This window comes from Dermacentor andersoni, chromosome 11, assembly GCF_023375885.2.
Source record: "Dermacentor andersoni chromosome 11, qqDerAnde1_hic_scaffold, whole genome shotgun sequence".
NCBI lineage: Eukaryota > Metazoa > Arthropoda > Arachnida > Ixodida > Ixodidae > Dermacentor > Dermacentor andersoni.
The window spans coordinates 86,179,958-86,194,444 of NC_092824.1; the positions used below are offsets into that span (position 1 = coordinate 86,179,958).

Here is a 14,487-nt window from a genome sequence, read left to right on the forward strand (position 1 = left end):
CTAAGCAACCACGGCGGGTGGGCATAAGCGTATGAACGACTGAGCTACGCGTCTGAAAGAGCAACCTGGATGGTTAATAAATTAACGAGTTGGAGTACTAATTACATAAGTAAAGCAATTCGGTGGGTGACCAAGTCGGCGAGTAGAGTAAAACTGAGCAAGCGTATAAGCGAGATTTGCATAACTATAGACTGAGCGAGCGATTGAGTATGCGAGCATGTACATAGAATGAGTGAGTAGAGCGCTCACGTCGATACTGAGCAGAGTGCATGCTGCTTGTGCTCTGGGTGCATAGATTTCATGCGGCACGACAGAAAGCCATAGCACGCCGCAGTCGTCGAGGTGAAGTGACCAACGTGGCCCCTCTGACTGACACGACCCACGCAGTCCGGCAAACAACAGGGGAGTGTAGTACGCCGGCGAAGCAAAATTCTCCTCGTTTCAACCGGTTCACTGGGAAGCAAAAAAAAAAAAAAAAAAAAAAAAGGAACGACAACGCGGGAAGGCGATGTACGCCAGCCCTCTCAATTTACAAGGCACAGCAGACTTCGACATACGTATCATCCACAGGAAGTCATGCATATGCCAATGTACCAACCGCCGAGCACACGAGAAGCGCGCAACCAGGCATGCACCTATTCAATGGCTGCTTCAATGTAACGCTTCGGCGAAGAGGTACGCCATTCAATAATGCGTGACATCATCAGACATGCGGTTAGCACGCGCACGCACGTGCGAATACAGAGACGCAGACGCGTGCGATATTGGTTCAGCGTATACCGCCCACGATAAGCGAGTAAGCAAACCGCAGCACACACCCCGTGCCAAGGTGCATAAATCTACGACTTTCGAGCAACGTTAAAGGCAACGATGCGCGCAACGTTCTGACGCATCAGTTAATGCGCTTCTGGTAGATTCATCGAATGCGCTGCGTAGACAGCTTGTATATGTGGTGCGCGCTGACGGTACCCAGTAAGCGGATGCATCATTGTGACGTCACGATACATGCGCTTAATCAGTTCATTGCGATTTATGCGGCTGCAGCAAGGTCAACGTACAAGGTAGCGAAGCTTCGAAGCTTCCGAAGAAACGTTGAAAACGTGGCGGTTAATCGGCGGTCCATAGAGTTACGACATAATGAATAGGAGTCGCAGCATATGCTCTATACTCTAGCGATGATGATGTAATGCGGCTAAAGTCATGGGGCTTGGCGTCATCTGCGTGACAAGGAAACACTTCCGGCGGAACAGAAAATAATGTGACGTCATACCCGTTAAAAACAGAAATGACATCCCTTTGATTCTCAAAGGCGCGAAATTTGTTTTGGTGGCGTGCCTTTAGAGCTGTATTTTCTAAGGGTGTGCGAATATTCGTAATTTTCGAATAATGAATCGAATAGCGTCCTATTCCATTTGGTCACTATTCGGAAATGCGGACAATTTTTTTTTTCGGATTTTGAATATTTCAAAGCCTCAACTGCATTCAATTAAACATAAAAGTGGAGTAAACGTAGATGAATTTCCACCCCCTCGGGCTCAGTACAGACATAAAACTTGAGAACTTGCGCAGTGGAGCAGGCTACGTCGCTTAGGCACCTCTACACTTACGCAGCAATCATTCGCATTCCCTGAAGAGTCGTGTGCGTGCGAAGGAACTACTTGTTTTCCCCGTAATGCTCAATTCGTGCTTTTAATAAACAACGCGCTTCAAACCGCACTATGCAATGACAGAAACTTGCTCACTTCAAAAATACTTGGATGTGAAGATTGCGATTAACGGTCCGTTCATTATCCGAAAATTACTCAATATTAGCTTCAGTTCGCTTCCGGCACTATTCGATGCGGCCTAAAAAAAATATATATATATCACTATTCGCACACCCCTATAGGATCTTCAAATGCCCCGCCATCCGACTAGGGACTTCACCACGTGTTCTATAGACAATTTTACTGAAGCGTTTAGGTGCCGCCATCTTGGGCTGCTAACGCTGCTGTTTTCTGTCTCTAAAGACGAAGCGTACGTTAGTATACAGTCGATTCGCAAGCACGAAAATAGTTGTATAAATGCGTTCAGCGTTTCGTGACCATGTTACGTCGCTTTACCTTTTATAAACCATAGAAATTCTTTGTGTAACAGCCCAAAATAGGGGCGCCCGTTAATCGAATGTAAAATCGTCTATACCACCGCGGATTATACACGTCACCGCACTCGCTGATGTCGGTGACGGTTCGTTCTGAGTCGCTTTTTTTTTTTTTTTTCGCCACAAGCTTCGTGACCTATTTGGATCGACCTTGGCTGCAGCGACAAGCGCAGCACTTTGTTACTACTACAACTTTTTTTACGAGCAACGTCACCGCGTTACACGACGTCAGCGAATTTGGTCTGTGTCATGACGTCGTCATAGCGTGGCCTAACGCCAGATATGGCATTTCAAATCAAAATGCTTCCCAATATTCTTAGTTGATCTATAGCTTTTCTAATATATATATATATATATATATATATATATATATATATATATATATATATATATATGTATATATATATATATATATATATATATATTAGAAAAGCTGTAGATCATACTCGCAACGCATTTATGCTACATACCGCCAGCATACTATAAAAACAAAACTTTTCTTTTTCTCATATAGACGGAAAACGTGGCCGTCTATATTAACTGCGATTTTAGTTTTTTTTTTTCGCATAAGAACGCGTTAAAGAAGTTGATGTCGAAATAAAGATTTCGTTTATTTTAATTCTGACGCTTGTGCGTTCGAGAAGCACGCGGTGCAGCTTCTACAACCTTGCAAATATGCCCACGCACTCATTTAAACGCGAACGTATTCTATGAAATGCGTTTACTCGACCCAGTTTTTCGAGCCATGCTACGTAGAGAAGTACTTCGACTTGAAATGTAAAGTAATACTGTGCCTCTCTTGAATAGTGCGCATACTTTTGTCGCAGGAGAACAACGATAATAAATCCTGCGCGCATTTCTCACTTTAACGCATGCTTAATTAGTCCACGGCAGTCTCGGGTGATTTCTTAAAGGGTCCCTCAACCGGCCACATAGAAAATTATGGTTATACGCTGGAAGTTCTTGCGTGCCCTCTCTACGATCGCGTACGTTCTGCCGCAAGAGTTTTCCAAATTGGTTCAATAATAGGCGAGATGGAAATATTTCAGTGCCGCTAACCCACGACTTCGGGAGGCGAGGTGGCCAAACTAATCCGTAGTCACCCGCTACGGCGTGCCTCATGATCAGATCGTGTTTTTGCCATGTAAAGCACTAAACTTCAATTGAAACAAAAAATAAACCTTGATACTGCACAATGAGAGCGGTTTGGATCAGAGAGCAAACGCGTATAGCCGATATTCTAATCGACATTAAGAGAAAGAAAAATGGCGCTGGGCAGGTGATGTAATGCGCAGATTAGATAACCGCTGGACCATTAGGGTGACAGAATGGGTACGGTTGCACCACAAAGGGTGCAACTGTTTTTACACTGTTAAAAAAGTTCGCACCCTTTAGGGTGCATATCTGCCACACAACGATAATCGTCACCTGTCTTGCTTGCGTTTCCTTTCTTGAAAACGCCGCGCCCGCTACTTTCCTGTCGAGAATGCTCTGCCATGCTGATAACGCGCATGCCGTTCGTTACTGGGAAGTACCGGGCTCGCAGCGTTAAAGAAAGGAAACGCGGACAAGACAGTTGACGATTATCGTTGCGTGGCAAGATACGACTCAAAGGGTGTAAACTTTTTTTAAAGTGTACTTCGGAGGGGGGGGGGGGGGTTCGGAAAGTGTATCGAGCCGTTGAACTCTTCTTCGGAGCGCGATCGCCGCCCTTTCGCGTCAACGCACTGCGCGGTTTTTTCCTTTGGCAAACGCAAACGGCGGCATCGCGTGACCGACGCCGTCACTTGTTTTGTCTACACAAGGCTGCGCCGTCGCTCCAGGTCCTCCGCATGTCCTCCGTATCGGCCACCCAAACAAAACACTTGCGCACACAATGACACCATGCTACGGCGCGCGCCATCTTTATCGAACGGAAACGTGCCGACCGAGAAAGTCGGCGCCGGCATATGGGCACTGATAGCGCTTCCGCTGGCTAAGACAGACCCCTTCCACATTCGCACCCCTTTATGCTGAAAGGCATTGACCGCGTGTTTTCGCCTTGAACGGACACTAAAGAGAAACGTTTTGATATATTAATTACCCTTCTATAAAATACGAAAAGAACGCTGTTATGTGAGGTTTATAGAAGCCAGAAAAAGAAAACTCACAAAAGGGAACTGGGTGGCGACGCCCATAGTTTCATACAATTACTGGAGGGGACTCTGGCGCTACTGTCTACGGAGGCTGCGGTGGGAGCGGCTGACCCAGCATGGGGATTATGGGAAGTGTAGGATTTGCCCGAGCTTCGTCCTTCTGACTTCGTGACCATGTGAACTCATTTTCGACAATGTACTGCGTAATAAACAATTAAATGAACATAATTAAAACTGTCTGATGGCAGGATTCGAACACAGGACCTCTAGCATAGACGCCCGATATTCAAACCATTCGGCCATGGACGCTTCTTTTTTCTTTATTGCCTCGCTTGACACAGAGTTTACTAGCTCAGAAGAACAGAATAACAAGATCATAATACCGAGAACAGTCAGCTGTCTGCCGACTCCAAGTCATCAGTATTTCGGCATGTGCAACAACATTCCTAATCTTGGAACCCACTCTGGTACATACGTCTGCACCTTGGACGCATGCATCGACAAGCGACATAAAACGCCCTTTTGTATTTATCGCGGGCAATCAAGCCCGCAGGCCAGTGCCTCGAGACGCCTGGCGCGTTCAGATTTTGCCGCCTCGACAAGCTGAGCCGTTCCAATTAGTAGCGACTGCGCGTGTTCGCAACGTCCCCTGCAGTTACAAAAGTATAGGTTGCTCTGAAATTTACGACAATGAAGGCACACAAAGCGTTAAACAAAACCGCAAGAACGTCTGAATCCACAAGCACGAACATCAGACAAATCCATGTACTTCCCATCATTCCCATGGTGGCTCAACGATTGCAGCGCCAGAATTCCGTCTATAGTATATTGCAGGAAACTCTATGGCGACGCCGCCTTCGAGTTGCCGCACTTGTTCGCCGTGACGTCATGAATTTTGGCGCCGTCTGCTAGGGACTAACTCATTCTTTAGCGGCAAAGGTGGGCAACGGCCAAAAAGAGCAAAAGAGTGAACTTAACGAACAAGTTTCAAGAATTTCTGCCAAGCCACAACGGTCCAAATACGAAAAAAGAAGGGAGCTTTGAAATCCGTGACGTCACACTAACGTAACGGAGTGGGGTTAAGTGCGCGAAATTAAAGAAATCGAAACTTTGACCATTGTCTATAACAATCAGATTGTAACTGCAACATTAACGAAAATAGCGCAGGAAGTTGGGCTAGTTGGTGTTGATGCATTTGCTGAGGCATAGTTACTAGCGCTAACAAGACTAACGGAAGAAAATGAACTGTCCTGTCCCAACTTTTTCTTCCGTTAATATTGTTAGCGCTAGTAACTACGTCTTAACAGAAATAGCCTTTAAAAGTGCTTTATTACCTAGTTGCTCATTTAATGTTTATCGTAAGTTCCCTTTTGAAAAAAAAAACGCGACATTAAATCAGTTTCGTCATGTATGCTTTAAAAACGGCATCATCATCCGTAATTCGCCAAAATGTTTTACTGGGGAAAATAAACGGCAAACTTTTTCTTAAACACCATGGTACCGCGATACGGCAGTGCACATGTGACGCTGCCGATTCCAAAGTACTTCCACGTATTTAGCTACATTACGACCCGGGAAAAGTTCTCGAAACTTCCTTGTTGAGAAATAATTTGGCTCCTTTAGAAGCTTAATGAACGCCTTTCTTTACTGATATACAAAGCTAGGCACCATTAGACGCTTTCAGAATCACTGAAATCGGGTCGCGTCGGTGCAGGAAGATCAAGGCGGCGTTGCCACGTGTCTGTAGTTTTTGAGTCTTTTCTAGCTTACAGAGTCTCCTCTTACGTGAAGAGCAGCCATTTTGCTATTGTAGAAAGGTAATTCACAAGTTCAGCTCAGCTTATTGCTTCTCCTTATCATCTATCTTGAGTTTTGCCATGCAGCTCCTTCGACCATCGTCTTAAGAACGTAAGAGAAACAACTGCGCTTCCCTTAAGGAAACACAACAGCTTTTTTTTTTTTTTTTAAGTAAGTTTACTGACGGCTATATAAAAACTTAACAGAATATGTTGCTGGGACAGTTGGTTCATTATTGGAATAATATAAGCACATACTTTAGACGGGACAGGTGGACTCCTGCAGAATAACTCCCCTGGATTACGGAGCCTTTAATTCAGTCGTGTTTACGAAACAACGAAGCCCCCGCGCGCGTGCAAAAGCGACCGTTCCGTCCACGGGACAATGCGCCATAACCCGCCCGCCGACACGCAACCGTCCGCCCATTGTATATCGCGCCACGAATTAAGCGCGTATGCAATAATTAGCCGTTGCTCGTTCGGTAGCAAGATGCACGCATAACGAGAATCGTAGCGTATGCATTTCTTAGCTAAGAAGCAAGGGCTCGAAATAGGCCTAAAGGGAACGTGGCGGAGCAACCTTGTAATATCTGACACAAGTAAACGCAAGGGCAAAGCTAGCTATTACGCCCGGCACAACAGGATTTGCTTCCTCGCTTGGGACGATCGGTTCTCTCGCTTCTACCGTCCCAGCCATGCGATCGCCCGGGGTTGTTCTGGACCGTAATTACATAACCGCCCACTTATCTAGATTTCGCGTAATTCAGCGGGGACTGCGCCCCTCGCTGCAGGAAATAAGTATTCCTGTTGATCTTGCTTAAACTATAGCATATTGGTTTCCTTTAGTTTTTTTTTTTTTTTTTATTGAATTTTCGTTCGTGGAACAAGCTTGAGGAGCGGGTCCCAGTTTCTTTTTTTTTTTCCTTCTTCTTAGAGGCAAGGGCGAGCTTCTCAAGAATGGCAGCGATAATGATGACGTAACTATAAACTCGCAATTTTGTGCAAACCTACCATTTTAACTCAGGATGTAACACGTGCCTTTGTGGGGCAGCGGCAAAACTCGTCTCTGGGCTCGCTCTGTATAAGGGACGTGCACTGAACAACAGAAAATTTAGACGCACAGTATACCTTAGCACACAGCAACAACTGTCATCTATGGGCTGTCCATCGTTTTTAAGTATTACGGAATTTTTAGAAATCGCCTGTTGAACATAATTCTATAGTCCTTGAGCTCGCATGACAAACCGAAAATAAATTCAAATAAGAAGAAAATGATTACTAATTAACTTAAATAATTACTTTACGGCACATATTGCAATTTAGGAATTGTAGCCGGCGAGCTTGAAGGGCATATGAATTTCCAGAATGACACCAGATATGCGCCATCAAACTCACTGTAAAAAAATTCACTGTTGTCCCACCGAAGTTTTTTAAAGAAAGCTCTTTTAGGCATTGGGAAGCTTAAAAGTAACTGGAATTCCCATGCATTTTGTCCCACACTTGGGAAAATATCTGAAAACAGATGTCATCGTGGAAATTCAATTGAAGCGGAAACGTCTTGCCAACTCGCAGGCTACAATTCGTAAACTGCAACACGTGCCGCTAATTAGTGATTACCTGTTCAGCCGAATCTGTATGTAGATTTCTTGTGCTGGTAATGTCTGCCTTTTCTGAATTTTTTGCCTTATATATAAAGCATCAGAAAACTCAAAAGACGGAGAAAATATCCAACAGGCATTGCAATAGACATTGCGCAACGCAATTACACGACATCACTTTTGTGAGGGACCATACACCACAGAAATATGAGAGGAGGTTGGGACATTTGCATATCGCTCGCTGATCCGCGATGCAGTTGCCCGAGAATTCAGAGCGTGCATGCGTGCGTGCTAGCTCCAGTTGAAGGGACACTAGAGGCAAATATTTAGCCAAGCTAAAGTGATTAGTGCTCGAGAGTGTCTAAGGCACCAATAATATATCGCGAACAGAGCTTTAGTAACAGAGAAATTGAGACACCCGCCGTGGTTGCACAGTGGCTATGGTGTTGGGCTGCTGAGCACGAGGTCGCGGGATCGAATCCCGGCCACGGCGGCCGCATTTCGACGGGGGCGAAATGCGAAAACACCCGTGTACTTAGATTTAGGTGTGCGTTAAAGAACCCCAGGTGGTCGAAATTTCCTGAGTCCTCCACTACGGCGTGCCTCATAATCAGAAAGTGGTGTTATATTATTTTTTTAAAGAAAAATTAAGGAAAATGCGGGTCACGTGGGCCCTCGGCTCCGATATCGCTTGCGGGATCTGGCGGATGCAGCGAGAGAAAGACGGCCCCTGCCACGTGGATGGCAGCTCGCCTCCTCGACATTTCATTTGCTTCTACATCGGGTACTATACTAAACACATTTCCTAAATATTCTGGCCGTGGACATCTGCCTGTACGCGGCGCTTTTCAATTCATAGTGTATAATAAATATTTCCGGCGGCGCCCGATGAAGGGATCCATCGAGAATGTGTACCAACTACTCCAACGTTTATAGATGCTTCTATAAATGTTGATTTCCCTATTTGAGACCGAGAGACCCATTTCACGAGTTTTACTACGCCACTGCTACTCCAAAGCACGCCGGTAGTAGCAGTTCTTAGCGGGCTGGAGGGCAATGTTAATATATGTTTGTACGGCGACAAATCCGCTTAGGCCTCGAGATCAAAAGGTAAGATTCTATAATTGCAGTGGGTTGAGCCGACGCACACCGAAACTTCCGCCTAATTTCTCTGGAACAATTCACCATGGCATACTCCTGGGTATTCTCCTCAATGTTATTTTCTAGTCTCGGGAAAGCGGCGAGGGCTATACTGTCATCGTCGCACCAACAAGACCGCCGCACATGCGCGTTGCACGTAGTGAAATCGGTCTACGAAAGCCAACAGCAACTGATTGGGAACTTCGCAATGCTGTTCACCAGTAGGTGAGAGTTCTGTAAAAGCTAAGTATGCCTCTTGCTTTATCCTGTACGTCGCAGCAATTCGAGTACTCGAGGTCCGGCAACCCGACCCGCCATTGCCTGGAGGAGTGCATCGCGGCCCTGGAGCACGCAAAGTACGGTACGTCTGCGATTCATGCAGTATGCGCGGCAGATTAGCGTAACACTGCAGACACGAGAAGCGATGCCCATGTTTGTGACCATGCTTGCAGCGGCGTGACGCATTGGAAGCGACACATCACGTACGAATGAAATTAAGGAGAACATTCTCACACACAGTATCTTTCGAAAATGAACAGCAGGAACGCGTCGCCTGCAAACTGAAACTTTTGTGAAACAGAGGTTTATGTAGGACGAGGGGCGTCTCAGGCTAGATTCAATGCTTCGGCAAAGGGGGCTTGTCGGTGAGGGGAGTGTCCTTGACGAAGGCAAGCTCCCTTGTCGAAATGCCGGTTCCAGCCTGAAACATTCCTTGCTCAATTACTGCTGATATCGCTTAAAGTTAACCTTACAAAAATTTGTGATAGGCCACTCTCAGAGGTATGGAAAGCCGAAGCCACAGTGAGCAACGTAAGAGAGACGCAGGCATATCCCTCTCAAGAATATCTGATTCAAGAAGGGAAAGGTAGTGCGATATGCCCACATAGTATTTATGTGGCAGTGAAGCATGCAACGAGACTGTGTAGCAATTCCGTTCGCAGCCGGGCTCCTGGGAAAGGCCGCGACAAGGGCAAATTCTTGACAAGTGTTGCCGCTGTTATCCGCTGATGATAACTAGCCCACGTTCAAAAAGTCGCCGCTGCAAGCAAGTTGCTCGTCCAGTGCCGCCACAAATAAGGTGGGGATGAGGTGGCGATACCGATGGGGCAACCGATATCCGTCCACCCGGCTGATACTTCAATGACATATTCAGATATCATTTGCAAAAGCCCTGGCTCTATGGCTGAAGCTACGGGTGGACTGCTCTGCGACATACATTCCAGAGCACTTCCGACAAGCCTCAGCTGAGCTCTTGGACGATTGCACACAGGTCGCAGTCTTCAGGCGCCTCTCAAAGATAAGCTGGAAGGATAGGTCGTGACAATAATCGAAAGGTTGCTCAAGTATGTACAAGTGGTACATGCAAGATAGCATGACAAATCGCCAGACGAGACACAGGTATCTGGTTCGCTGACAAAATGACCATGGTGCTAATCTTTGCTATGCGTTGTCGCGAAACTCTCAACAAGCTTCTCAAGGATTATGTTTTCTCTCCCTCTCTATATATTTAGAGTTCCACCTATGCTGATATGTTAATTCCTGCTAGCCAAGTCACGGAAACATCTAAGATGCTACTCCTATACATTTGTTTCTCACTTAAATGCATTTGAGCCGCTTTACTGTCCTATAATACCAATGTCACTTTCTTTATGACCACAAAACTCAGGCTTAATGCAACAGACATTTGTGTCATCCTTTTTGTCTGTCTTGGTCCCCATGTTTTCTATGCATGCCCTTTCAAATCATAAAGCTTCAAAACTTTCAGCCAACATAGCTGCAGTTTCTGTAATTTACTATCAGGCAAAACCACTTTGGTATTGTACCCCCCTCCCCCCCCCCCCCTATGGTTCAGATATATGCATTCCTGGCCATGGCACAAGTGTGCTTACAATTTATTCATGCACACCAAGGAACACTAAAAACAAATGGCGATATAGATTCATATACCACACGTCTCGTTTTTACAAATTAGCCGACCTTATCAATGAACGGGAACTTAGTAAGAAAGGCCGCAAGAACAGAATGAGATTAGCAGTGCAAATTCGGCATTCGTACATGTCATAGCATTTGACAGGGTCTACTCAGTGCAACGTAATTATAAATGAAAAGCAATCGCACTGCGCCCTGAAGTAAGCTAATTCCAATTCATTCCGCCAATATTTCAGAACTTTTCTTGCTTGAATGCGGCAAGAATATGCCACATTAGTACTGTGGAACCCTTGATTTCACATTGATGCAAATAGGGTCACGGAAGCTTGGTCTTGATCTTATTTGCTAAAAAATTGACCCTCTTCTCCTAAATAAAAGTAGACAGTTCTGAAAAACTAATCCACCAATCTAATTTTATTTAGTGCTTAGTGTTTCTTTTGAACATCACATGGTTGAAATCAAACAGCTTTCCACTATGAAATCGTCCATGCCCAGGTGCCAGCTTCGAATTGCAAAACACCACCAATTAACTTTGCAGTTTTCTACTGATTATTTGCCAAGACATTTGAACAATCAGTAGATTGCGGTCACTTTGAACTGTACCCCTCTTTATTTCTATTGAATTGCAATACTCAGTAGAGGTAGCAACAGGTGATTCAGACTTGATGACATTGCAGCTCATACATAATTTCAGCTTTTGCATGTTGTGAAAACTACAAATGTCCACTCACATGTATATTTTTTTCCTTATTCTCACCAGCTCTCACATACGCTTCAGGCCTGGCAGCCACGCACAACCTGACGCATCTCTTGAATCCCGGTGATCACATGGTCAGCTTTGACGACCTGTATGGAGGTAAGGAACATCGCCACCCACTAGGTGTTTTGCAGGTCCACAAACACTGGTTCATTAAAATGGCTGTTTCAATGAGAGTAATGTGACATTTTCAGGTACAAACAGGTTGTTCAGGAACTTGCTGGTACCTCGAGGGTTTGAAGTGACGTTTGTCGATGCCACAGACCTAAAGAAATTCGAGGCTGCACTAAAGCCCAACACAAAGGTAGGTATTGTGTTTGTAAGTAACAAAACGACATTGGGGTACGTAATTTTCTGTGTTTTGCAAGGTCCGATTCAGGTGCAAAAAATGAGGGGATGGGGAATTACTTATCAAACATTTTAATGCTAGTAAAAGTTGCTCTTGCAATTTTCTCAAATTAGGAGAGTTATTCTGGAGAGTTATAACGTCCAATATTACCAGTTTAAGTTTTCAGCCAATCAGAAAAGATGGGCAGCCGTCCTGTCCGTAAGCCAATCAGTGCTGAAAAGATGGCAAATTCGACAATATGGTGAAATCTGAATGAATTTGGGCACCCTGCATTGAGTGGCCTGCAACTATATATGCTTTAATTAATTAAAATTGGATGAAGTCTAAAGGCTGAAAATTACATTCCCAAGTGTTCTACTTGTCTGTCACTGAATTTCATATCAGTCTGTTTAGCATATCTTTTTGAAACAAAAAGAAACTTTTTAATGTACTTTGTTTTAATTATCGCATGAACAAGAAGTTGAGAGAGCTGTTATGTTTATTCAAAACTAATTCAAATAAATTTGTTATTTCAGTATTCGTCAGTGCAAACACATTGGGTCGATAAGCTGACTCAGTCTAATAACACACTGACTTGCTTAACTTTTTCTTCTTTCTCACTTATTTTGTTCACTCCTTCTTCTAAGCTTGTATGGCTGGAAACGCCAAGCAACCCGACCATGAAAGTTGTCGACATCAAGGGGGCCTGCGAGATTGTCCGAAGAAAGTGCAAGGCCATTGTCGCTGTTGACAACACCTTCATGTCTTCCTATTTCCAGGTGTGTTTTACACTCGCGTCAAGTCTTGAGGCTTAATTGGTGATCTCTTTTTGGGAACCGAGCAACAACACTAAAACTTCGCTTGTGCACAACGTTTTGCTTGCAGAAGCCTCTTCTACTTGGAGCAGATGTTTCCGTCCATTCTCTCACAAAATACATGAATGGTAAGTGCCCACTTCACAAAAACTGTCATCAAGATCTCAGCTCGCATGAGTAACAAGCATTTTTATGCCATTTTTAAGCCACTTGCTGGCTTGCAAGTTAAATGGACATGAAAGAGGAATACGAAGTTAATCTAGACTTTCAAATTTGATTCCTGGCACACAAAGAACGCCAGTCCTAATGCACGCGGAGAGAGTGAAAGATTTGAACAAGCTGCCAGATTTGGTCAAAATCCGATCAGGACTACTTAGCATTTTGTTGATAGGCAAGGGTTACAGTGCTTTACAAGTGAACTCAAAGTTGAATGCTGTTTAGAAAGGTTTCTCCACTGAGAAACTGCCCAAGTGTGAAAAGATAGCTTGGAATTCGTGATGTAACACTGAAATGCTGCGGTTCGTGGGCGAAATTCCAAAGGAAAATCTTTTTACTTCATTTTCTGTTAGTACCTAGTAAGCCGGCTTCTGTCAAACAAATGAAGACAGCATCTTAAATCAATATTGCATGATCACGAATTGATATATTTGAATGTCAGCAGTTCAATCTTGAACATCACGCCGGCATCACATGAACTATCAAGAGCTAAAGCCACGCAGATTAATGTCTACCGTGATTGCTCACCTGAAATGAGTAAGAACGCTTCAATATTATTAAATAATTATAACACACTTATAATCACTTGCAATCAACTGTGAGTTTACTTCACCACATGATAGTGCTTGGTAGATATACCAATTTACCAAGCAGTAGCTAACACTAGCTATTAAATCTGCAGGACACTCGGATGTGGTCATGGGTGCCATCTGTACAAATGACAAGGAGATTAATGACCGACTACGATACTTCCAAAATGGTGAGTATATTAGAATGACAATGCGGCTGGCAGCTCACTTGCCTCTCAATGATGTCGACCTAATGTGCAAGGTTTGTCAATCCACAGTTTCATCAACAAATATCTGATGTGCTAGCTGGGGTGTCCAGACCTGCCCTCAATGCAAAGTATGTTGGCAGAGTAAAACAGCAGCTTATATTAAGACATTAGTATATTCATAATGCACGAAACAACTTTCCTCAGCTGTCTAATGTTTTATGTATTAATGGCCAAGATAAGAATTAGCGAAACTTGAGGGTGAGAACATGATCTCCTAGAGGTCAGTCACACTGACATACAAGGGAGCACAATGAATGGCCAATGACCATAGTGTTTTCTCAGTGTCTGGAAGGAATGTGCCGAAGACACAGAGGGTTAATTCCTTCACATGCCTGCTAAGCCTGTGATCTCTAACCATGTTCAATAAGCGAGTCACTTGCACACGTGCTATGCAGCTGCTGGTGCCGTGCCGTCGCCTTTCGATTGCTTCCTCGTCAACCGTGGCCTGAAAACCCTACACGTTCGCATGGAGAAGCACATGGAGAATGGCCTCAGGGTGGCAAAGTTTTTGGAAGCCCACCCTCTTGTAGAGAAGGTCATCCACCCAGGTGAGCTTCAGCAAATAGGCCAATGAAATGCAGGAATATTAAAACTTGTTTTCATAGATCAAAGTCTTTTTCTTCGCATGACAATGATTAACTGCATTAGCATATCCTATGCTAAACACCCTTCCTTTTTAAAGCAAACCGTCCACTGCCCATGCATCTGATATGTTTGTCTGAAGGTATGTCCTCGCAAGCGTCGCAATACCACAGTGGCATTGGGCTGTTGTGTTGCTGGTGAATTACTAACATT

General features: G+C 44.5%; 1 protein-coding gene across 1 annotated transcript in view; it reads left to right on the plus strand.

Moving 5' to 3' along the window:
- The window catches only part of Cth (Cystathionine gamma-lyase), a 36,454-nt gene that overhangs the window by 18,094 nt on the left and 3,873 nt on the right, over window positions 1-14,487 (plus strand). Inside the window, exons 2-8 of the mRNA XM_050167845.3 lie at window positions 9,089-9,170; window positions 11,499-11,594; window positions 11,690-11,799; window positions 12,471-12,602; window positions 12,709-12,766; window positions 13,537-13,614; window positions 14,088-14,240. Of these exons, the coding sequence (XP_050023802.1) occupies window positions 9,089-9,170; window positions 11,499-11,594; window positions 11,690-11,799; window positions 12,471-12,602; window positions 12,709-12,766; window positions 13,537-13,614; window positions 14,088-14,240 (709 nt within the window). The remainder of the gene's footprint in view (window positions 1-9,088; window positions 9,171-11,498; window positions 11,595-11,689; window positions 11,800-12,470; window positions 12,603-12,708; window positions 12,767-13,536; window positions 13,615-14,087; window positions 14,241-14,487) is intronic.